General features: G+C 37.4%; 1 protein-coding gene across 6 annotated transcripts in view; it reads left to right on the top strand.

Annotated features, from left to right (window-relative positions):
• LOC306991178 (uncharacterized protein) overlaps positions 1-24,822 on the top strand; it is a 31,308-nt gene extending 6,486 nt beyond the window's left edge. For 4 of the 6 annotated variants that reach the window (XM_079598801.1, XM_079598796.1, XM_079598798.1 and 1 more), the window contains 3 exons: positions 1,501-1,566; positions 22,125-22,371; positions 22,516-24,822. In XM_079598801.1, coding sequence (XP_079454927.1) covers positions 1,507-1,566; positions 22,125-22,371; positions 22,516-22,541 — 333 coding nt within the window. In that variant the 5' untranslated portion in view covers positions 1,501-1,506 and the 3' untranslated portion in view covers positions 22,542-24,822. Of the gene's footprint in view, positions 1-926; positions 1,008-1,500; positions 1,567-22,124; positions 22,372-22,515 lie in introns of all 6 variants that reach the window. The other 2 variants (XM_079598800.1, XM_079598797.1) reach the window with 2 other exon arrangements.
• The last annotated feature ends 248 nt before the right edge of the window (positions 24,823-25,070 follow it).

Raw genomic sequence — 25,070 nt, 5'->3', positions numbered from 1 at the left:
ACAAAATCGGGTCGTTTTTTTTCACACCCAAAAAAAGGGGCAACTTTGATCAGCTATAGCTAATACATTATCTGGGGGGTATTTTGAGCTGAAATTTCACAGACACATAGATTTATATTATATTTTGTGAAAAGGGGCATAATATGTCACCTTTAATTGAACAAGGGGATGTTTATTTAGTTTATGTGATTCATTTTCATAAATGTAAACCTTTAAAAAAATATATGAATACCAATCACATAAACTGAAATGGTAAATTCCCTTGTTCCATCAAGATACATATAAAATGTTTTATTAAACTTTAGTTGTTGTTTTTTTACTCATGTAAACTTCTTAATTCATAATATGGAGAAAATGTAAGGCTTATTCAATTCAGTTACATGGAATTTTACTATACAATTTGAAACACTGAGGACTACCTAAATGTTCTTATCATTATAAAAAAGTTTATTTTACATGGAAATCATAATGAGTATGCAAGAAAACCACCATAGGTCATTTGGAAACAGACATGCACATGTGAATTAGCCTGAGACATTTGCATGAAAACCAAAAATGGTAATGTGCAACAAAAAAAATAGGTGTGTCAATCAGGTTTTGCTTTTACACTTTATAATGGTTTCCTGTTAAAAGAACACTATTTAAACCTATAGGATAATTTAAACCATGCAAGACATGGTCATGTCAACACACTCACAGTAATAATATAAAATTATCCCCATGCTTTTGAGGATTTATGCTGACATAACATATCACAATTGTGGGGATTATTCAATATAAGTAGAGTTGTGTATAACATGTAGGCTCTATCTGCAGCTCTATCTGTAAAAGAGAGAGAGAGAAATAGAGAGAGCAAGAGGGTGCTTGAGTATGAATGCCCTAGTAAAAATGCCTTATTAACATGCTCTTTTTAATTATCCTCAAAGTGGGGACGTGAGGAAACAGGGTACCTCACTAAAGCCATGTTTTGGGACTTGTAAAACTCCCAATCAGCAGAGGAGGGTAAGGTAAGAACTGGATGCTAAGAAAATTAGGATGTAATTTATATAAATAATGGCCCAGTAGTTTAACATATCTCCGAGGACCACGTTTACTTACGGCTGTAATCCATAGGGTGACTAAAATAATTTGCTAAGACAATGTCCTGAGTGTCTTCTACTTCTCATCAAGGATAGGATACAATCTAAGTGAAGACAAATAAGCTCATTGGTCAACTTCTGTTTCAAGTTTCCCAATCTACAGCTCCATCCTACCCATCAGTCTAAGGGTCAAGTACAGTACCTCTTCATCAACATCAAACTTAAAATTTGTTCACTACAAAAAACTGGAATAACTGGAAAAATAACTTTAACTGTCCCACTAAAACCAAACATGTAACAAGCGGCACTTCAACAGATGCAACATTAGTATTCCAATAGGTCAACCTGCATGGAAGTCAACTAATTTCAAACTTATAACAAATAGAGTACTATATCTCACCTGTAATTACTTGTTTTCAAGCTGCTGATGTTTACTGGACAAGTGCTGGACAGCCTTTGCAGTGGACCGGGGAGACATGTTTTCCAGGTAAGGCAACATATTCAAATTATAGTTGAGAAGAGACAGAATCAGGAATAATCAGACTAATATTTGTTGTTTGGAGTCTGGAGATCAAAGGATGCACTTTAAATATCCAGGTCATGCAGTGGTTGTTTGTGGTTCAGTGGTGTGATGATGAGAACCTCTGAATTCAGTTATGTCCCCTGATGATTTTGACTCAGAAAAAACATTGGCCTTAATCATTAAACACTCTGGGCTGCATGAACACATACTGTACGTCACTCATCATCAGCAATCAGCACTCTTAGTTTCAAATCAGTTTCCTTCAAATAGCTATATAAATTCAAATGATGAAGAAATCACGCCCATTTAATCCTTTTCTCTGTCGTTCCTGCAGTGTTTTTAAGCCATGCCAAATGCCTTGAGGCAATTCTTCAATGCAATTTGGCAGAAAGGTGCTGGACATAGATGCTGGAGCTCGGTGTGAAATGATTGGTCTCACAAAAAAAATAACTTTCTGATGAACAAGGGGAGGAAATGAAAGATGCTTAAATGGTGTTTGGCAGGATGAGTGAAGGGTATAATGGGGGGAACGGGCTGATCTGGGCAGCTCTCAGATGCATAAGTGGCCACTCAGTGGCACAAGCACATGGTGAGGAACACATCTCTATTCACCAGCTGAACTCACCCCATGTTCCTTCTAACATAGTTTTTGCTAAACAGTTTTGTAATTATATAATATAATAATAATTAAATTTTATCATTTTAACACTCTCCAAAGTGAAATAAAATGCAGAAATAGTCAGTGAATATTAGTTGTCATTATGAAATTTAAACTGTCAGTTCCACGCTTTGAGACAAAAACTTTCAAAGAATCCTAATTACATAATTGCAATAGCTCCTATACACTTTTAAAAAATAAAGGTCCCAAAAGAGGGTTTTCCACTATAGAAAACCTTTAGTGCAATGGCAAGGTTCTGTGGATGTTAAAGATTCTTCAAAGAGCCATCAATGCCAATAAAGAATATATGTATGAATATATAACATGCTCATCTGCTATTTCAAAGGTAAATTATGTCATTTTTGTGCCAGTAATGTCACCACACTGTGCAAAAAAAGTCCAGCCCCCAGATTCACACCATTGGATGCACCAATACATTGTCAATTGTTTTGTTGCACACAAAAAAAATAGCAAAAAAAGACACAATATTAACTGAAATGTTGTATAAAATCAATAGAAAATTTTCACTCGTGCTATTCGTGACAAACACAGCACTCGTGTGATTTGCGCTCGTTGCCCGTTGAAATGTAAGATGGTCTACGTAAATCTGGGGCGGGGTGGGTGCGTTAAATTCGTTTTTCCCATAAAGAAATAATTTAATGCGTCATTCATTCAAAAGTTTTAACATCAAAAAAGCACACACTTTTAACGACATATTGTTGCTGTTCATTGTGACTGAAAAATCATCCTTTTATAATAGATTTGCCTCCTCCTCAAACAAAAAGATGCATCCAAAATGAAAGTGATCAATCTGTTCCTTTATTCTATCATTTAAATTCCAGAACTGATGCAGGAACAGTACGCCTCAGTGATAATATGACCCATTTGTGGAGAGGGAAGCCGGCCGTCCTCCATATTTAACGAGCCAGCAGTGTTTCCCAGCACAAAAGTGCCGTGCCAACCAGATGGAACCAAACTATGACTGAACCCTCCCAAAGTTATCGCTTACCAAATGGCAAAGCTAATGAATTCTCCTGACACTGTCAGGCTGTTCCATACCATCCTCAATATGCAAACCACGGCAATGTGGCATGAATTAGCCAAACAGATTTCTCATTTAAACTATGGGCTGATGAAAAATTCAACGCAGTGTATAAACTCAAGTAAATAGAAAAATATGACCGCTTTCGACTTGCTATCAGCTACAGATTCGTGTGGCACACAGCACAATGTGAAAAATAAAGTCTGATGTGGTCTATAACACATTGCAATGAGCTCTCCTCTGCGTGCTCTACTGGGACGTGTGGATATAAAAGCGTGACGGCCCACAGCTGGGGCTCAGGAGAAAGACCACAGCAATGGGCACTCTCCGTTCATTTTCCGTACATATACCGAGGATGTTACGCTCGGTTTAACATTCGTGGCAAGTTTCATCTAGCTTTGCCACCATGGCCTTCTCTCACTTCTATTTTATCTACCACTGAAATGCCAGACTGTCCACCATATCGTCCCCTAAATGAGCTTTCTGTACCCCTATGACACGGCAGTTCTAGTCTGCTGCGTCTGTCTACCTGAACACAGCAGAAGTTGGACAATGAGCAAAATTGGTGTTCTTTCCGTGGCTCTGCTTCATCTGCCCTCAGAGATGTGTTGGACCTTAAACAACCCTGTAATCCTGAATGTCGCTCTGGACTGAGCATGTCCACCTTCCCAGTGTCACTACTTGGCTATACAGACAAGTCTAGATGTTCTATTTTAGACATATTGGGATGTGTTTGCTATCTATCCATTTTCAGCACTTAGAGTTTTTTATTTTTCTATTTCTGCTGAACACAAAGTCCAAACCTCATTGACTTTCATTGAATGGAAACAGTTATTTTAAATTATCTTCTTTTGTATTCACTCTCAGAATTTTTTGGGAAATTCTTTACCTTCGGAGGTACAACAGCTTGTCACTAGGGTAGTACCCTCAAAGGAACAGTTGCCTGATTTACCTCTAAAAGGTTCAAAGTAGTATCTTAATCATGTTACAACTTTATTAGGTATTAATATGCACCTTTTATAGGGGCAGAAACAAAGTTGGCCCTGTAAGGGTACTGTCCAAGTTAGAAGCTGTTGTACCCCACTAAACATTTTGCATATATTTTCAGACAGTATATCACAGATAAAAGACATTCACTTTTAGAACAGTAACAGGCATTCATATTCAGACCACAGAGTTTGCCAAAAACTAGGCGATTTCTAACGTAATTATGAAGGTTGTGTTGACTTGCAGGAATAAAATCACAAAGAACATCTGTGAAACTTCAATTAAACTGACCACCTCAGGGACAACTAATACTATCAATAGTGTTGGTGTGCATTGTAAATACCAATATTCTCATTAAAAAAGGACGAGCTCAGCATAATGCATCAATACCTCTTTTACTCATTGTACTTCAAGACATGATGTATGGAAATGAGATGTGAAGTTTATGCCACTCATGCTTGATGGAGTCTCCAGGATCTAGTTAAAGCTGAGGCATGCATGAGCGCTGTGTGAAGTACACACATCTGAAGCGCTCAGGAGGACCTTGATGAATCCAGAGTACTTTTCAATACAGTTAGTTAATATTTCAGGGCACTACTTTCCGATACATGTTTATGAGGCTCACAATGCCTGTATTTTTAATGCATGTAACTCACTTCATCTCTGCAAGCCTTCTTCATTTTTTATCCTTGATATGCATGCCTAGTATTTGTAATGCTTGGAAGTTTTATAGATAAAATAGAGTAGCCTATAATGGCACATTCCGTCTAAATAGACAATATCTTGCTGAAATGACTTTCGTCTTCTAAAGTAATGGACAGATATTCCTATGTTTTGTTTTTGTATTCATATTTTTGAATCAAGTTTAAGGTATGGTGATTGCAACGGACTAGTCTAGACTTCTGATTGTCCTTGAAGTCTTCACATTAACACAGCTTAATATGTGGACTATAAGCAAACCACGTGTTGGTTGATTAGTTGCCGGTATACTAACACTTATGTTATATATATATATAAACACCTTGCTGCGTGTACTGTGCTGGGGACTAGTCACAACACTTGCATATTGTTGCCCTATTGTTGGTTTGATTGCTTCTATTGTTCTCCTCATTTGCAAGTCTGCTAAATGATTAAATGTAACTGTACATGTGATTTCACATTTCAGTCCATCACAGCAACAGTGGGTAAGCCAATGGCATGGGTTTTTGGGGCGGGGCTCTCTGTTTGGTCGACCAATGGCAAATGGGTGATTGTATGAGAAAACTGTTTGCAAACAGTCATTTGTTTTTACAACTCGCCTCAAAAATACAATATGAAGACTCTCTGTGGCTACAATCTCCACCCCATTGCTATTAGATAGCATGCTATATTTTCTCTTCATTATTTGTTCATTTGACTCCTAGTCAGTGCCCATTTCATTCACTTTCTCTCACACTCTTTTTGTCTCTCCTTTTCCAACTATTTTTACTTCATCATTTATTCTGTATGCCCCCTGTTCTTCCTTTTATTCTCTCCCTTGCTCTTTTTGTTTTGAACACTGCATGGCAATCAATTCTCAAGTCACAGGAGGGCTGTTCATTCCCCTTTGCCCGGTGAGGAGATCCATCGGTCTGTCAGTTAAAAGAGCAAAATAAACGTTCTCTCCAGCTTTCAATCCCTTTGCTAACATAGCCTAAAGAAATAATTGCAGGTCTCACTGGGATACCTTTGCATTTAATACCTGAGTTTAAGTGAATTAAAGTACAGATGGAACGTCTCAGTCATGGTTTAAAATGAACCTGTTTGTAATGGCTATCTTATGTTAATATGAGATAAAACTAGCTTTGCAGACTTGCAAACAAATCTTTCAGACCACCTTTGTGAACTAAATCAAATGATTCATTTGAATCATTGTTGGCTTTACTATTCCTTAAAGAGTCAGCAGTGATTTTCAACCAGGGGGCCTCAGTAAACTTCCAAGTGACTTAAAATTATTTAGAAAATAGTCCTGGAAATTTTTATAATGAATGTAAATTTAGGAAAATTCATAAAATAAAATAAAAAATTCGAAGAAATCACAAACAAACAGAAAAGTTGGGGGGGAAAATGTAATCCTGAAGAATATTCAGTTATTGAAACTTCTGGAATTATTTTTGCAGTTATTATGCAATTATTTTTAATATATTGCCACCCTTAGTTTCTGTAAGTAAACAATAAAAAAAGCAGATTTGACATTACAGCAGAATAAATATATAAATTGTTTTTTTATTCTGATATTATACAGTACTCAAAAGAAATCAACAGACAATATTTATTCAAATGAATGTTGTTGTCTGTTTTCATATACCCCAATGGCTTTGGTTCAGAAATCAAAAATATTGGCCAAAAATGAAAGAGAACATTCTAGCATCCGTGCCAAATCCACACAGCGCCGCACAGATTACTTTTACCTGAAAACGTAATAAACAGGAACACAGCATGTGTAAGCCTCATTAAACTGATAACAGCAGAGACTGAACATGGCCATCCAAATTAATCCCATGTTACTTCACATCATAACCCATCTGTTAGAGTCAGAATCATAACGCTGTCTCCTCTCTGCTGGACCTGTACACATAATCGCCATTAGTGGAAGCCGAAGATCTAAATGTTTAATAGTACATTAGAGTCCCCATCGACCCTGCGGATGTGCTGAGAAAGACACTTTCCCTTCAGGCAGGCTTCAGGGGTGAAAGCACAGGCTGTCTGGAGCGAACCTGTGGAGAATTTGTATTAAAATGTCGATACTGAGGTGACCGATGCTTGCCTTGAAACCTTCTCAGGTCCAGCTGAAGTGGAAAAATGGAAAAAACTCTTCTCTTGTAATGCAATATTAAGGCAGCTATGAACCCTCTGTGAACCGATACAAAAAGGTTTCTTTTTTTATGGATGCTTAACATTGGATTAAATGATATGCTTACTCAAGAGTAATGCTGTCTATGGAGCTTTGATGTAAGAATTAATTAAATATTCATACATTTAATCATTACAGAAAGCAACCATGCGATTCTCTATGTAAACATACATTTTAGCATTTAAGAAGAAATGCCACAATATTTTATTTATTAAAAAAGAAGAAAATGAATTACATTTATACAAAATAATAGTCATGAATATTTAACACCCATCCTTTAAAGGAATAGTTCACCCAAAAATACACAGTTACTCAGACTCATGTCTTTTAAACCCTGGAACACGTTTAGCAGAGCGTCCAAGCCACCATTTTACATGTAATGAAAGTGAATGGTGACTATGGCTGTTAAGCACGATTTTCAGTGAATAACAACTGCGGTTGTTCCTCAAAGGTTTATGGCTTCACTGGCTTTTAATATGCACATAATCATATGGATTACTTTTTTATGATGCTTTATGGTGCTTTTTTGTTCTTGATGGCCCTTAGTTCCACTTCCATTGTGTTAAAAAGAACAGCTCGGACATTTTGCTTAATTTCTTCATTTGCATTCCGCTGAAGAAAGAAAGTAATTCAAGTTTGAAATGACATGAGTATAAGTAAATGACAGAATTTCGATTTTTAGGTAAAATGTCCAACCATTTACAATTTTGTTCATTTTCTGGTTCCTATTGAATTCTCTTTCAGGAATTCCTTACAGTATGTCCTGAAATCCTGTGAAAATGAGAGAGTGTGAGAAATAGTGAACAAGAGAGAGCACATCATCACAAGGCAGTTCCTTGTATTATTGCAGTGAAACATTGACACTTTGCTATTACTACAGCTCTGCAGCACCAAAGCAGTATACTTAAAAAAACAAAACAAAATTTATTCCATTATATATACACAAGACTGAAACAAGACTAAAATGGCCACTTCTGACATCTCAGCCAGGATCCTGACCTTTAAGACTGGAGCACAAATGGGTTTTCAAAGAATAAATTCTACAGAGCACTGAGCTAAAGGGTTTCTCATAAAGGTTTTGGATCTGTAAAGTGTGATAACCTGGACTGGTGAATGATCTGAGGAGTATATGTGGATTAATGTCTTTAATTAAAGAGCTAATAATCTTTTTCGAAGACATTCGACTTACCTCTCTATAGGGCGGATGTTCTCATTCAATATTATGGTCAGAAAGCACATACTGTCCAATCTGTGTTTTAGGTCCCACCAGCAATTTAGATTCCTAGAATAGCCTGCAAGCCAATGTAATTCAGTTTATGCAGCAGTGGTAGCATATACATTGATTTAAGACAAAGATATTATTTAATAGGACTGCATCAATCTGACTACAGGTTCAAAAATGAATGTACCTTTTTGGAGTTGATGATTGTAGAATGCACGTAACAATATATAAGGATTTAGCACATAGTTTTTTTTAGCACAGGGTCCAGGGGCAGCAAGGGTGTGCTGTGAGTCTGCGGCAAATTTGAGAAAAATGGAGAACAAAAATTATAATACTAATAAAATTGAAACAAATGTAGCATTTATTTACAACAAAATTCCAATTTATATTAAAAATAAAAAATATTGAGGGGAAAAACATCTAAATAAAGTTTAAATATACAGTATTTGACATGGTAATTGAAATTTATTGTTGAGGATAACCCCTTGAGATGAAACATCTCGTTTTCAAGGGGGTCCTCGAGACAGAAACAAAAATAATACAACACATATACATTCACACTCGCAAAAGCTCTCCCTCATCCCACCTTACCCGCCCCGCATAAACATGTATCTACATGCATTCGTACACCTACACCCATAATCACATAAAAGATAAAGAAAGGAAAAAAGATAAAGAAAGGAAAAAAAAGAAAAAGTCCCATATATTTAGGTGTAGAATACAAAAAATATATAAATAAATAAATAAAATCCGTCAAACATGAGGAAAACATTTACAGCAACAGTTTGCTTGCAAGTAAACAAAAAGAGATGTTTTGAAGGAACACAAGGAAATAATTGATCTTAGAGACCCTGGCAGACTATTCCATTCTGAAGGGGCTTTAAATTTAAATCCACGTCTACCTCTCTCCTTGAAGATATTTGGCACAGTAAAGGAGAGATATTCAGTGTGCCTTAATCTATAGCTGGGTCTATAGGGAATTAAGTATTCCTTCAGGTAAGAAGGATAGTCATAATGGTAAGGGTTCAAAGATCAAAATGTGAAAAAGTAAACATTTCTCAGATAATATTTTAATCATATATTGGCAAACAGGGAAATCCAGGAAACCCGGCAGATGATTAAAACCATAACACAGGAAACCAAAGAGAGATTGGTCAGAACTGCAGTGTAACACAAACAAGACTTCGCAAATAATGACTGAAAACATTCCTTATAAAGGCAGAGTTAACAAGATAATGAGACAAGTGTGGAAGTTATCAAACAATATTGAGTCCAGACAATGGCTGCGTCTGAATGCAATGTTAGTTTCACTATCTCACTACCCACTAAACATTGGACGTCGGGATAGACGTGCAGATCGTGTCTATATTGGGTCCGTCGGTCCATGACCAATTCTGGACATCTATTCAACATCCAAACTAGGTCCACTATTTGGACGTCCAACCATGACCCAACTTGGACGTCATGTTGACGTTCAACATTTGACCTTTGAACTGGGTCATTTTTTTGGACGTCTATGACAGGTGCAGGAAATTTACATGATATGCAATATTCTTTTATTTACAAATATCAACATTGTTGTTATCAACATGATTAATACATATGAATACAGATTATTAATAATTATTTAAGATCTTTTTCCAAAAACTCCATCTGATTGTCTCAGCAGCAGGTGATAACTGGAGATGCATACAAAGGTGTAATGCTGTAGCTCAAACAGTAGAGCATTGGTGCTTGCAATGCAAGATCATGGGTTCGACTGATAGGACTGTAAATGTGTGATGCAATGTAAGTCACTTTGGATAAAAGCGTCTGCCAAATGCATAAATGTAAATACATGGCACAGAAAACATGTCCTCCACCCTTTTGAAACATGGGACTACAGTTATAGTTGTATAAAAACAACATCTAAAATTATTCTAAATTTGATGTTAAAAAGATGTCCACAAACGACCACATTTGGACTATAAATAACCCTTACACAGAGGTCCCACGGACGTCAATATTAGACATGCGGTAGACACGGAAAAAAAAAGTCACCTGGCGTTAGAAAACAACCCCTTCAGTGGACCGAAATTGGACGCCCAAAAATGAAATCGAAAAGATGTCACTCCGACGTCACAGTGGGTACAGTATATTCACTAAGTCTCCTGAGATTCCTTCATAATAAATTTTTGAAGGCAGCATAGATCATTCGCTGCCTTTGATACCCCACAATCCTGTGCTTTCAATTCTGTGACAGTTTGAGCTAGAAAAATAAATATGGCGTCTGAAATTTGCAGCTGGTCATCAGTTTGTGTGTAAATGTACATTTTTGATCAAAGTTGTTCAGTTATGATGTCATTGCTAGCGAGAGATTATTGTAGCCATTAAATATTCACTTAGTTTTCACCAAAGCTCGCTCTATTTTGCAGTAGATCATTAAATCGTAACACTGCCTCAGAAGTCTGTCCGAAATCAGTTTCGTGAGGTGCCTTCATGCGCAAACGCTACCTGTAATGTCATTGCCTGATAGGGCAGTGAGGCAACAAGTCAGCTGCCTATGTTTTTGGATGCAGCCAATGGGTTATGAGAACTGAACTTCATGATGAAAAAGCAAGGGAGTCAGGAGGAGAGCCCTCTGGTGGAAATCAAGGAAGTCCTTAGGGCAAAAAGTTTGAAAACCCTTGATCTACTGTACCACATCTAATAGTGCAATTACTCATTGTTGGCAATGTCTTCAAAAAGATAAAGGAAGAAAAAAAACTCAATACAATTTGTTATGTCTCTGGTCATTTTACCTGTCAGATATGGTGTATGACTCTTCCTATAATGTTTAATGTGATTTCCTGGTTGTTACTAAACCTTAAGTCACAATAAACCAGGAAGAAATCTCATGTGGAATCTAAAGGATGTCTAAAACCACCATATCTCAGCCTTAATGCAGTGTGTGGAATCATGCACATTAGTTTCAATGTTTCTCTTGGCACTGAAGTGACTTGTGGCTTATGTTTGTAGCTCTCTCGTTGCTTCAGGCAACACAATCAAACTTGTTGACTGAGGCAGCATACCTGTGGCCTTGTGTCCGCCTTCCCTGTGGCTATCAAAATGCTTAGACAGACACCAGTTTGAGTGGCCTGCGGGACCAGAATATCCTGTAGCTAATTAAGTGACAAATAGCAGCCACAGAAAGCCGGGGGCTAGAAGGTCGTTTCTGGTGGACAGACATATTCTGATTATTTGCCATATAATAATAATGAGATGCCAGACTTATCATTCACTCTTGACGTGACATAATCCATTAAGGAGAGAAAGCATGACACATGAGTGTGCAGTATGGTGACCTGCCGCCTGTTAAGCACATTTGGCTTGCTGCTGGTGTCCTCTCGCTTCAGGAAGGTTAAATGATATAAATCTTTAAATCTGTGTATTTTGAGCTTCCTCAAATTGTCTTGTTGCTCAGGGGTTGTTCTTTAATTTGAGACTTGTGATCATTTATGGTTAATCAAACTATCATCGTTGTCTCCTAAAATCAGGAAAAAAAGAGACAAATGAGACAATTCTTGATGTACAGTGACTAAAGCTATTAAGTGACTTTTGATTAAATGCTCTGGCATCCTTAACATTATTTAGATTAATTTAGAAACTTAGAAACAGATTACAATGCTCTATGCCCATAACATTTAATGAAAATGAAATTAATTATTATTTTTTGGCTTTTTTGCTCTACAATATTGAAGCTTGTTTCTGCCATGGAATAAAACAATTTAAAAGGTAATTGCGACTTTTTTTACAACTCCCAATTCTGAGAAAAGTCAAAATTGCGTAATATAAGAATTGCGACTTTATAACATGCAATTGCGACTTTATATCACTTTATATCCCGCAATTCTGACTTTATATCTTAATAACTTTCTACAACTTTATAACTCAATGTAAACTCGCGATTGCGAGAAAAAAGTTATTATCCTCAATTCTTATCCTGTAATCACAATCGACTTGAAATGTTGTTGAAATATCATTGGTTAATTTTACTTTTCATGATGGGTGACCAGCCAAAACAGAAATCCATTTAACTCTGTTTAAACTAGTCACAAACTGAACCGGTTTAGCAGGTCCCATCTTACAATATCAGGACATTCAATATTTACAATAGAGTTATATAAACGTATGTGTGTTTCTGCTTTAAACAGCATCAAAGCAGGTAACCGTTTTTCAACTGATGTTCACGCTTTGATTTTAGGTCCAGTTCAAATCTTACTGCGGAGAAGAGCATCAGTTCCTCCACGTGATTTTTAACTGATTTTCAGAGGTTGTTGTTATTCCTGCTGATGGCAAAAAAAAAAAAAAAAAACTCTCCATCCCTGTGTCTCTCTTCCTGCATATATGAGTGAATGAGTGAGTCTATGTTTAACCACAGGGGGTATATATTGCCATAGCAACGCTGAAGGTTCATCAAGATCTCTGTGAAATTGTCTGCAGAAGTTTCCACAGCATTCGAACTGCTATTATTAATTGTTTATTTCTCCATCTGGTGTCAGAGGACAGAAAACGAGTGTCATGCTTTGCCAGTGTGATCTTGAGTAGCTATTGCCCATGTTTTGGTTAGGAATAGTTCATCAATAGAGAAAAGATAGTATAATTGTATGATACAATGCTTCTAAGAGCTACATAATTTTTGCATAGTTAAAATGAAAAAAAAAATGAAAAAAACATTTAGTTTATATGTCAACATTTGTGTTTTGCATGTAATGTAAAACAATCTACCCTACTAAACTTCAAAACAACGAAGTATATCTAACCCAGAGTGCATAAACTGTTTACCTTATCTGCCTGTGTGCATCACATTTTAAGTTAAACACATTATAATCTTTCCTTGTTTTGACTATATACCAGTTCTGTTTATATATTATACAAAAAGAACATACTCGTGCACACACAGGCATACAAAGAGAAAGGGAAGAAAGACATGTTGCTTAATGTTATGCTTTAAACTCTCCTCTACATATGTCAGAATGAGATGCTTCTTTGTGTTCCCCATCCACCTTCACTTCCCTCCATCATCCCTCCCTCTGTATCTGTCTCATTCGTTTTCTCAATAATAAAATTGTTGGCATGACCTATAATTAAAAGTATGAACTCATCAGTTTCTCTGGCAAAATGATACTCGATTAAGCGGTAAAACTTTATAATATCTAGGCTAATATATAGACTGCTTTGTATTTACACTTCTGGACATTTTCATATTTTGTTGTTTAACGGCATTGACAGCACAGACTTAATTTGCCTTTTTATTGCCACTAATCAACACTCTTAATGCCAAAGTGAAATGGCATCTGCAAAGAAATATATTTAGAAATATCCACGGGATGCTAGTTGCTGGTCACCAGTAAGGTATGTTGTACATGCTGGTAGACCAGCACTATACCAGCTTTACCAAGCATAAACCAGCCTTGACCAACATGGAATTCATGCTGGATTTTTCAGCAGGGATATGAACAACCTAAATCATTGTTGGTGCAACCAGTGGTTTAAATGTCATATTATTAATTACATTTGGATAATATATGTGTAGTCAAGGTGGTTCAATTGATTGTAACCAAAAAATGTTTTAATGCAAACACTTATTTTGATGCAAACACTTAGCATATACACAGCTGAACACATCGCCTTTCAAAGTATACTTTTTGATACACATTTGATGTGCGATCGCAGGCACTTCACACATGCTCACTAGAAAATGTAATCTTTGTTCAGCGTCTGTGCTATTTATCTCTTTAAAAGTTCTGAGCAATAAAAATGTCCTTGTACTCTTTTAATCTATTGTTGTTGGGTAAAAAAAACTAAGTATAATTTGTGGTTAAATGAGTTACAAGCTTTAGTGAGATTAGACAGACTGTTGAAACAACTATTGCCCGGGTGCTTGAACTGCCAGAGCTTTATGAGAGAGTGGCAAAGAAAAAGTCACTGTTAAAGAAATGTCATATGACATCTTGGCTTCAGTTTGCCATAAGGCATGTCGGAGACTCTGAAGCCATCTGGATGAAGGTTCTGTGGTCTGATGAGACCAAAACTGAGCTATCAGACTAAAGCATCATCAGAAACACACAATCCTCACCATGAAGCTTGGTGGTGGCGGCGGCATCATGCTGTGCAAATGCTTCTCATCTACAGGCCCTCAGAGGCTTGCGATGGAAGAGGGAGGATTCAGTCAAATACAGGGAAATCCTCAAGGAGTATCTGATTTGGCAAGCAAGCAAAAGCAAAGATAAATGGGAATAGATTAAAAACAAACATTAAGATAAAAACATTAAGTAAATACATGTATTTATTCATTCATTATCCTCCGTGTTTTGGTGTTGTTGAACATCAAAGGAGGTGAATAGGCTACTCTTTTTTTTAAATACTGTCTCATGCAACAAGCTTAATTAATCAGAAAGATGTGTGAATACTGAAATATATATTTTTTTTGTGTGTTTTGTTGGTTTGTAATACATGTGGAGATATCTCCGTGAGCTTGAGAACTATAATGTAAACATCATTAAGGACTCGCAGTTAGAGAAAGTCCACTAAGTAAGTAATGACACCAGAAATGTTGACACTTGACCCCTCTCTCTTTCTCTCTCTCTCTCTCTCTCTCTCTCTCTCTCTCTCTCTCTCTCTCTCTCTCTCTCTCTCTCTCTCTCATGCTAATAGGCTAAACATGTTCTTTTGATAGCGAGATAAATTTGTGGCCGTCCTGCACACACAATGCATATTGCAGTGGCAGTAAATTATAAGGCCTTTTCTCATCTTCCTCTTTGAGTTTCCTCAATCACCACACCTAGGGAATAGTAAACAGGCTCGTAAACTTTTACATGCTCGCATCATATGGGGGTGTTTTTAAAAGCATGTCATTGATGGCAGGCTCTATTTTATTCAGAGATTTAATGACTTGATTGCTTCTTGTTTAATGGGAGCACCTCTTTTTGCACTGTGAAGGAAAGATTTATCATGTGCACTCTGCTGCACTTCATTCAGATGTATGCATCCACATATCCTGGTAATAGTGTACCATCACAGCTGAGCTGAATCTTTTCTATGAAGTAGAATTCAAATGTGCTGTGTACCTTAACTGGAACTGACTAAATAGGCACTTCCCATGAATAAGGGAAAAAAGGGACGGGTGTTGAAAATTATTATGCAAATGTTCTTTCAGCATTATATGAATTAATAATAATACAAAAATTAAAAAATAAGAAAAATAAAATGTTGGATAACCTCAGGAGCTTAATTTAAATACGGTTTTGGATGTCAATCTATGACAGTGTACTGATTTGGTGCTCAATAAACATTTCTAATTATTATCAATGATGGAAAAACTATTATTTAGCTGCTGCTTATTATATTTTCATAAAAACCATGATACTTTTTTCTAGGATTTTTTTTATTTATAAAAACGTTTAAAAGAACAGCATTTACAGTACTAAAAAAAGTATCTTTTGTTACATTAAGTCTTCACTGTCACTTTTGATCAATTTAATTGTTGTATAACTTATTTACCGCGAGAACCATGTTACGCTGCCTCAGAGACAACACTATTTTGTCAAGTGGCTAATATCAAAATCAAAAAGAGCTTTATTTGTAGTTAAAGTAATACAGCATTTTCACCACCATACAATATATTTTACAAGAGTAACGTTAACATAACATAACTTTCAACACACTCAAATGTATTTTAGTATGATTGTTTTGACCAAGTAATAAAGAGCTGTGTTACCCCACAATTTTAATAAGTCAAATAAAGTGACATGTAGTAATTCAGCACTCATGGTTATTTCATTAGATCAAATTATGTGAATTTACGTGATCAAACGTAACTGTAACAAAGTGCAAGTTCGGGGAAGAAGGAGACGGGATCCAACAAATGTTAACCCTTTAGGCGCCAGAGGTTTTTTCCTAAAACGTTCGATTTTGACATCTTAAAGCAGCACTCAGTAAGATCGGGATTTCTTTGTTGTATCCTCGCGTTTTGCTCGGAGGTTTCTCTCTAGAGCTCCCCCCGCAGCTTCGGAATAGATATTTGACAACAACTGTTAAAAACTCGCTGGCTATTCTCAGACACTAGAGGCTTAGTAGATCAACGACATCAAAGCAGATGGGAAACTCTTTGCAACGTCGTCTTCATTCGGGTTCCAACAGCGTGAGGGAGCGCAATAATGACAGCATTATAGCAGATTTCTTTTTGCAGTAAAGCAATTCTTTACCTCGCAAGACTTGGGATCACACGATACTTCCAGACGAAGAGGCCGGCGGGCCGCCAGCCCAAAGTTGCAAACACTGTTTTTCCGCTCACGGGCACCAGGGGGGTGCGAAACCACCACCATTCAACCCAAAATAAGTAATATAACCATTCCAGTGACTCCGAAGTTGATCAGTTAAGGTAAAAAAGTTACTTAGTTCACCTTTAATTTCAAAAGGCTATATCTTAAAAGTAATAAAAGATAGAGACTTTCTGTAAATTAGAGAAATATTAAGGATGACCCAAAGTTAATGTAGGGATTACATTTTCCCATCTAATTTGCATATTATGACGTCATATGGTGGCGGCCATCTTGGATTATAAGGATTATAAGGATTATAAAAGGCAAATATTCTCCTTCAGAGTCAGAATCGGAGAATAACATTTGCAACACATCCTCACGATACAAGTTTTTATTAGCCATTTGATGATTTTCTCTCACAAATCTCACAATTTACTCAGACGCTCTGAACTGAACTGCTTCCGCATCAATGACACGAGCGCTCACTTGCTCTGCTGTTTTCTCCAATACTTTGAATAGGAACATGACTTCATTTTGGTCTTGAATCAAAGTATTACATGTCTGCCATCTAGTGGTTGTGAATACAAATGAGATATTACACCATATTAGGATATACAGCCTGTTTTATTAAGTATGACGTCTTGTCGCAATTTTGCGACTTTGGCGCTTAGAGGGTTAACATGTAATAGACATAAACAACATAACAATAAGCGACAGCAGGCGACTATGGCATATAAGCCTAATAAAAAACGCAAAGTAAAATGTCCCAATCCTTATCTTCTCTCACCCTTCACTGCCATTATTCCTTCTTATATCCTACCGGAGCTCCTCCGTGGGACTCAAGGCCGGTGTGTCATTCTGCTCGCTCGGCCTCGCCCTGCTTCATACCACAACTTACATACTGTGCCTTTAACTGAATTGTAGTGTATATTTACATTGTTAACACTTCAATTTGTGCAAACATTGGATTATCTACTGCTCTTGCCATATTGCTATAAAAATACACATTGTTTTTCATAAATAAGTGAGTTCTTATGCAAATCCAAAACATTTCAATTCATAATATATTAATGAATAAATCTGATTTATGCTTCCAAAAAAAGTAATGGGACACCAAAGTGTACCCTATTCATAGAAAGTGCCGTCATTGTCAATTAAAAGTCATTGCAGTGCCCTGCTTTGAATGAGCTCTGCACCCCATGGTTGTTCAAGAGAAGGCCTCGTCCGCAACATATCTCTGGGGTACAGAAAATAATTACAGTTAATCGAACGCTTATGAGGCTTTTGTTTTGGCCAGAGACAGCTCTGAGTGGATAAACACCTATTATAGAAGTCAATGTCATACCGAGAGACATGGCATCGCAGTGGTCTCCCCGGAGGCGGCAGGGCTTTGGTTAGGACGGGCTCAGCAATGACGTGTTCTCGCTCTAATGTGTGTGCTTTATGGTCTTCTGTAGAGAGATAGCCTCTATTGTGAGACAGTTTTCTGGGCAAATGCAGTGTCAAGGGAGCCAGTGTGTTCAGTGACTCTTAAACTGTCGACAAACCCTTGTTTGTCAATGAAAAAGAAAGGTGACTCAGGTGTTTCTCTCTTTTATAATGTAAACGGTCCCTTTTGTAACTTATTACTAACGTACAGGGATAATTCACCCATAAATTTTAATTCTGTCATAATTTATTCATCTTCAAGTCAGTCTTTCATGACTTTCTTAGATAAGATATTTTGAAAAATGCATTGTTTTTATATTTTGGATGTGTTGTTTTTTTCTCCATATAATGAGTCAAAGGGGGTCCAATGTAGGGATGCGCCGATCCGATATTCAGTATCGGTATCGGCTCCGATACTGACATTTTTGCCGGATCGGGTATCGGTCAGACGAGGCCGATCCAAATCCGATATTGTGCGTATACTACTCTGTGCTATTGTTAAGCCCCACAAAAGGCACAAAAACATTATAAAGCACCATAAAGTTGTCGTGCACTATATTATAAGTGTTCTGAAGCCATTATATAGTATAATGTGAGATATAAATGAATATTTAAGTCATTAAATTCAAGATCACGTACACTTTTTCCCTCCGCTGCGGCTGTCAGTCATTCTCCATTCAGCATCAAATAGCGCGTCGCGTTCGGTACGACAGTCAACACGATGAAAAACTCTCTCCAAGATGATTCAATGTTACTATAATTATACTTGATCTGTAGATATAGGTCTATGGTTTTGCATTAAACAACTTTATCTTGCCGGACTTTATTGCTGTACCTTAAACTAAGTTACTTTCTACCGGGTGTCTGTCTCTCACAACACTGGAGTCAGAGCACTATAGCAGCTAACTGTTCTTCACGCGCACAGTAACTGACATTTAAAACTGTTAAAAGAAAATAATAAATAAACTATTGCTTAGAGAGATACTGTATACTCTAAGCATCAATATGTCTTTCCTTCGTGCTTTGAACTCTTCAATGTGGACTCGACGCGCTGCGCGCTGTGACTCATGTTGCTTCAAGCGCATCATTCTGCGCTCGGGATGCGCATAAGCGCGGTGTGCCGCTTTTCATATCAATACAGCGACTGTTCTGTATAGACTGTTCTGTCCTATCCATCATGTTGCTGCCTCATTAAACCGCTGAGCTATACATTTAAAACATGTCTCAATTTTATAGTAGGCTATAAAATAATTAATATTTTTGATTTTTGTTATCTTGTTTTTCATGAATGTATTTTACAACAATACAAAGAGCAATGTGTAACGTTTTACCAGATTTAGTGTTACACTTATTCTCATATTTGTTCCCCACTAAATGTTTTTTTCATGTTCAGATTTAATACAATTATTGTGCACTTTTCTAGACTAAATTTTACTGCTTAATTATCCACTATTCTAGTTTAATTTCATATTTGCAGTGCAAATAGTATCCATTAAACATCCTGTGCAAATTTTGCACTTTAATTTTGAATGTCAACAAGTTTAAGCTACTGAACTTTTTATTTTATTTTGCACTTGTTGCTCTGGTGCTGGTTTAATAAATCACTAAACTTGTGAATACATTGTTTGTCATTTTGTTTTACAAGGCTAAAAAAATATTGTTTAAGTTGAGCCTGATATCTTGCAAAGTAATGCATACAGCTTATTAAGTAATTTAGCTCTTTTAACATTTTACCTTTGTATCGGATCGGTACTCGGTATCGGCCGATATTGAATTGCAGGTATCGGAATCGGTATCGGAAACAAAAAAGGTGGATCGGAGCATCCCTAGTCCAATGTTGTTTTGGACGCCATTAGCTTTAATTGTTTACTGTTTGCAAAAAAATTATAAATTCTTTAAAATATCTTCTTTTATTTTGCATACGAAAGAAAGTCATACAGGTTTGTAACAAAATTATTTTCTACGTTTTTTTCTTAGCCTGTCCTGCGAATAAAATCAGTCAAAAGACGCTCATTTTATTGCATGTCCATTGAATGTTTTGCTGTCAATACTTCCTGCATTAGTACTGAGATGTTCATTAATTATGAATCACCTGAGCTATTTGTGCACTCTAATCCTGAACTACCATTTTGTTGGCAAAATGCTCTTGCCAGATTGTTGTTTGATCTGCCGGCAGTAGGACAACTGCTTCACATTCAGGCCGTGTTAGCGACAGATATCAACAGACTGTAAACACTTTGTCAAGCCGTAGCATTCATACGCATGATGGTACATGTCAAAACACTGAAGGAATTTCTCCTTGAGATTATATGAACAGCCCCTGTTGTGTTCGCCTTGTCTGAATAATCTTTTAGTAAATTACCCCCTCCCAAAAAAAAAGAAAAAGAATTATCTATGAACAAAGAACAGGATTGAACAGTTAATAGACAAGTGAATGACTGTGAGTGCAGCAATTATAAATCGTTCTTTACGGTAGAAAATGAATAATGAAGGTATTGATGGTGACCGAGGCCTTGGATTTCAATTTAATACAGGTGAGAGGCTCGCTTTGCAGATTTTCAATTACATTCTCAAAAGCCTCCTGTGATTACAGATTGTTATGAACCCCACACGCACAGCGAATGACATAAAAAGCTTCAGACGCACAATTACTGTGGCCGTGACTTTAAAGCCCCAAAGTCCCCGCATGTCTCATTGCCCAGGAGTTTTTCTGAGCTCAGGTTCCCTTGCCTTTCAATTAATACACATGAAAGAAAGAAATTCAGCTCTCATTCACTCCTGGGAACGCGGACGGTCCTCTTGCTCTTATTCTATACAGGGTCATAATTGCCTGAGATAATTACTTTATACACTGAAGCAATTAATGCCATTTCTGCTGGGACGTACGGGTAAATCTGACGGGAGCGCCAGAAAAGAATCTAAGAGTAGAGATGTGAGGAGATCAGCTCCATATGGTGTCTCAGGTATCATGGCTACAATAAAGAATGAGAAAGATTAAAAAAAAAAAAAAAAACAGGTGTGCTAATTGCAACATATTTAGCCTCCGCATGGCTTCTCTTTCTGTCTCCCTCTTCTAAAGATGGCTCGCTTTCAGATTTGTTAACCTGCTAAGTTTAAATTGTAGATAAAGCGAGCCGTTCGATAACACCTCCAACAAAGCCCCATAAAAGCTAAATTAGCTCTATTAGCTGCTTAAAGAGAACGTAAGACTTCGAAAGGCATCTCGGCCTCTTGTGTGTGTACCTCTGGGGAGACAGACTCCCGCTCCTCCTCGCAGTGAGATGGATAAGTGAGTACCTTTAATACAGTGAAGAAAGCTCACTCCTAATGATCTCAGACAAATGGCAGAGGGATGAGTGTCAAAAGCAAAAGCATCAATGAATGGAGTGTTCGAGGGAGAAGTGGTGTGCCTGCTGTGTGTTTGTTTAGTGTGTGTGCATGTGTGTGTGTGTGTGTGTGAGAGAGAGAGTCCTTCAAGAACAGCTGCTATTAGGATTCTTTCTTTCACTTACAGGTGCCTGTGATCAGAGGTATAACAGCTCTCTCTCTCTCTCTCTCTCTCTCTCTCTCTCTCTCTCTCTCTCTCTCTCTCTCTCTCCATGTATCTATAAATGTTTTTCATCTTTTTATCCATCCATTTATCTGCCCATTCGTCCATCCATCCTTTTAAAGTTGATTCTTAATCCTTGATTTTCTTCTTTATACCAATTTTATAAACCAATATTTTCTCTTTTTACAGCGTGAACATATCCCCCATAATTTTCAATTAAAAAAAGGATTGCTTTGATATCACTCTTTCAACCATCCACTAATAGCTTAAGCCTGCTAGCATCACTAGCATGGTCTCGGCTATTGCTCACTTTGTTTGCACTCTTATCACTGTTACTGTTGATCTGTTCTCATGGAGTGTATCGGATGTATGTCTACCTTTGAGTGCAGGTGAGGACACGTTTGAGCTGCACGCGGTGCAGTTGCAGCTGGAGGAACGGTGTTCAGCGCTAGAAACATTCTACCTGTGTTTCTCTGCACAGGGCCAAAGCACCCAGAACGCGATCATCCCAACCCTCCTTTACTCCAGCGCCGACACACCACGGGCCCTGGACAATTCAGCAGCAGAAGACTCGAGCCAGGCCGCTGGCGAGAACCTCTCCCCTCCGCCGCCCCCGGTCTTCGAGATCTCCACCTGGAACCACTTCTCCCCTCTTCGCGAGACGGAATGCGATGCTGTTAACATTGACGATTCCATCGTTCGCCACTTCCACGCTACCGCAGCTAAAGGTAAGGTGCGCAGTTACTGCTTTCCTGGTGCTCGTGTTCTCAATGTCATTGTCCTGAATGATGACAAACGCATCGGAGCTGTTGTACTGCATGTGGGGGTGAACTAATGAAATAAGGGTGTGAAATAATTGGAATCTTTTCTAGTAGCGACCGAGGCTCTTCCGTGCTGACAACATCTCCAAGCACCATGTGACTAGTAAGTCAAAGCTCAAATCACAGTCTTTGTTCTACCCACTTAATTGATAGAAGTGTGAGTGTAGTACATTATATAGAATCTGTGTCTGTTCTTCGATTAGTGAGGTCAAACAATAAATCTACTATAGGATCTATAAAAAATCAGATCGTGATTAAACCAGAAAACCTCAAAATTAGTGAACAAAAACAATTTCTAAAGCTGGGTCTCCTAAACGTTCTCACTCACACCTAAGGCGGTTATTGTAAATGAAAAGATCGCAGATGATAGTTTTGATGTACTTTGTCTCTCTGAAACCTGGCTTAAACCAAATTATTATCTACTCCACCAGGCTACTGTTATAAACACGAGCCCAGTCTGATTGGACGTGGCGGCGGTGTTGCAAAGATCTATAGAGATATTCTTAATGTTACTCAGAAAACAGGACACTTGTAGTGCTTTACAACTAGGACAAGAAGAGCTAAATGAACTTATCATTGCATCTAAACCAACCACATGTTTATTAGATCCAATACCCACTAAACTACTAAAGGAATTGGTACCTGTTACCTGTAGCAGAAGAGCCTCTTGTCAATGTTATTAACTCGTCTTTATCTCTAGGTCATGTTCCAAGACAGTTCAAGCTGGCCGTTATTAAGCCTCTTATTTAGAAACCACAATTAGATCCGAATGAATTAGCACATTACAGACCCATTTCCTATCTGCCATTTATGTCTAAAATACTAGAAAAAGTTGTGTCTGCTCAATTGTGCTCTTACTTGCAAGAAAATTATATTATGAAAAATGTCAGTCTGGATTCAGGCCCCATTATAGCACAGAAACTGCGCTCGTTAAAATGACAAATTACTGTACTTACTTCTAGCTTCTGACCAAGGCTGTATGCCTGTAGCTTTCTAGTAACTTCAGGCCTTGATTAGCTTGTTCAGGTGTGTTTGATTAGGGTTAAAGCTAAACTCTGCAGGACTGTGGCTCTCCAAGACAGACATTCTACTATAGATCATAAAATATTCTTAGATCGACTACAAAATTATACTGGTATTCAGGGACAGGCATTAAGCTGGTTTAGATCGTACCTATCAGACAGTAAACATTTTGTCTATTTAAATGGGAAAAAATCTAAGTTAACATCAGTAAATTATGGAGTGCCCCAAGGATCTGTGGTAGGGCCTCTGCTATTTTCAATATATATGCTGCCATTTTGTAATATTATAAGAAAACATGGAATTAGTTTCCACTATATTGCTGATGATACTTAGAGATATATTTCATCACAACCAGATGAAATCTCAAATTTATTCAAGTGTACAGAGTATGTTAAAGACTTTAATTTTCTTCTATTAAATTCAGATAAGACTGAAGTATTACTTATTGGCACAGAAACCTGTACACAAAAGCTCTTAGAATACAATTCGCATTTAGAAGGATGTACTGTTACTTACTACGGAACATGCTATCTGTTTCTGATGCAGAAAAGTAAGTTCATGTTAGTTAGACTTGATTACTGTAATGTATTACAAGCTGGTTGTCATGTATCCTCAATAAACAAGCTAAAATTAGTCCAAAATGCAGCTGCTAGAGTTCTTACTAGCTCAAGAAAATATGATCATATATCACCAATTTTATCATCTCTACACTGGTTATTAAGTTCCATATAAAGTAGTGCTACAGACCTGTAAGGGCCTAAATGGTTTAGCTCCTGTGTATTAAACTGATCTTTTATCACCCTACAATCCATCTCGCTCTCGAAGATCACAAAACTCTGGGCTTCTGGTAGTACCTAGGATATCTAAGTCCACTAAAGGAGGGAGAGCATTTTCACATTTGGCCCCTAAACACTGGAATAGCCTTCCTGATAATGTTCAGGGCTCAGACTCACTCTCTCAGTTTAAATCTAGATTAAAGACACATTTCTTTAGCCAAGCATTTACATAATGCATTTTACAACCTGGTACTCCAGTTATATCAGATAGATTGCACATGATTTTATTTGCTTAATGTTACAAACAGCAGCAACGCTAATTATTTTCCATTTGCTTTTCTGTTTTGTCTCGGGATGCTCATCCCGAGGTAACTAGAGAGTATGTCAGCTCAAGTTTGGATCCAGCCTCTTGGGAAGACCTCAGATGACCCAACACACGTGAAGAGACGACACAACTCCTGCAAAGACTTCAGATGACCCAACACCTCTGAAGAGACAGCGCCAACTCCTGCGAGGACCTCAGATAAAGCAAACTCTGAATCAACTTGCACCAATAATACTAGGGGTGGGAAAAAAAATCGATATTGCAATATATTGTTGTGCTCTCTGTCGCAATAAATAATCGATACACTAACACCCAATATCGATATTTTATTACAACACAAAATGATTAATTTACCCGTTGTCAGTGTCACTACCCAATATCTACCATTCTGTTTGCGGGGGGCGCTGTTCGAGTAAATAGGGGTAAAGTGGCGCAAACAGCGGCCGGTGAAGAACTCAGTACACGGGTGAGTTCGGACACTC

This window comes from Phoxinus phoxinus (genome assembly GCF_949152265.1).
Source record: "Phoxinus phoxinus genome assembly, chromosome: 23".
NCBI classification, from domain to species: Eukaryota; Metazoa; Chordata; class Actinopteri; order Cypriniformes; family Leuciscidae; genus Phoxinus; species Phoxinus phoxinus.
The sequence above is the reverse complement of the archived record's forward strand: the minus strand, read 5'-3'. Positions and strand labels throughout refer to the sequence as shown.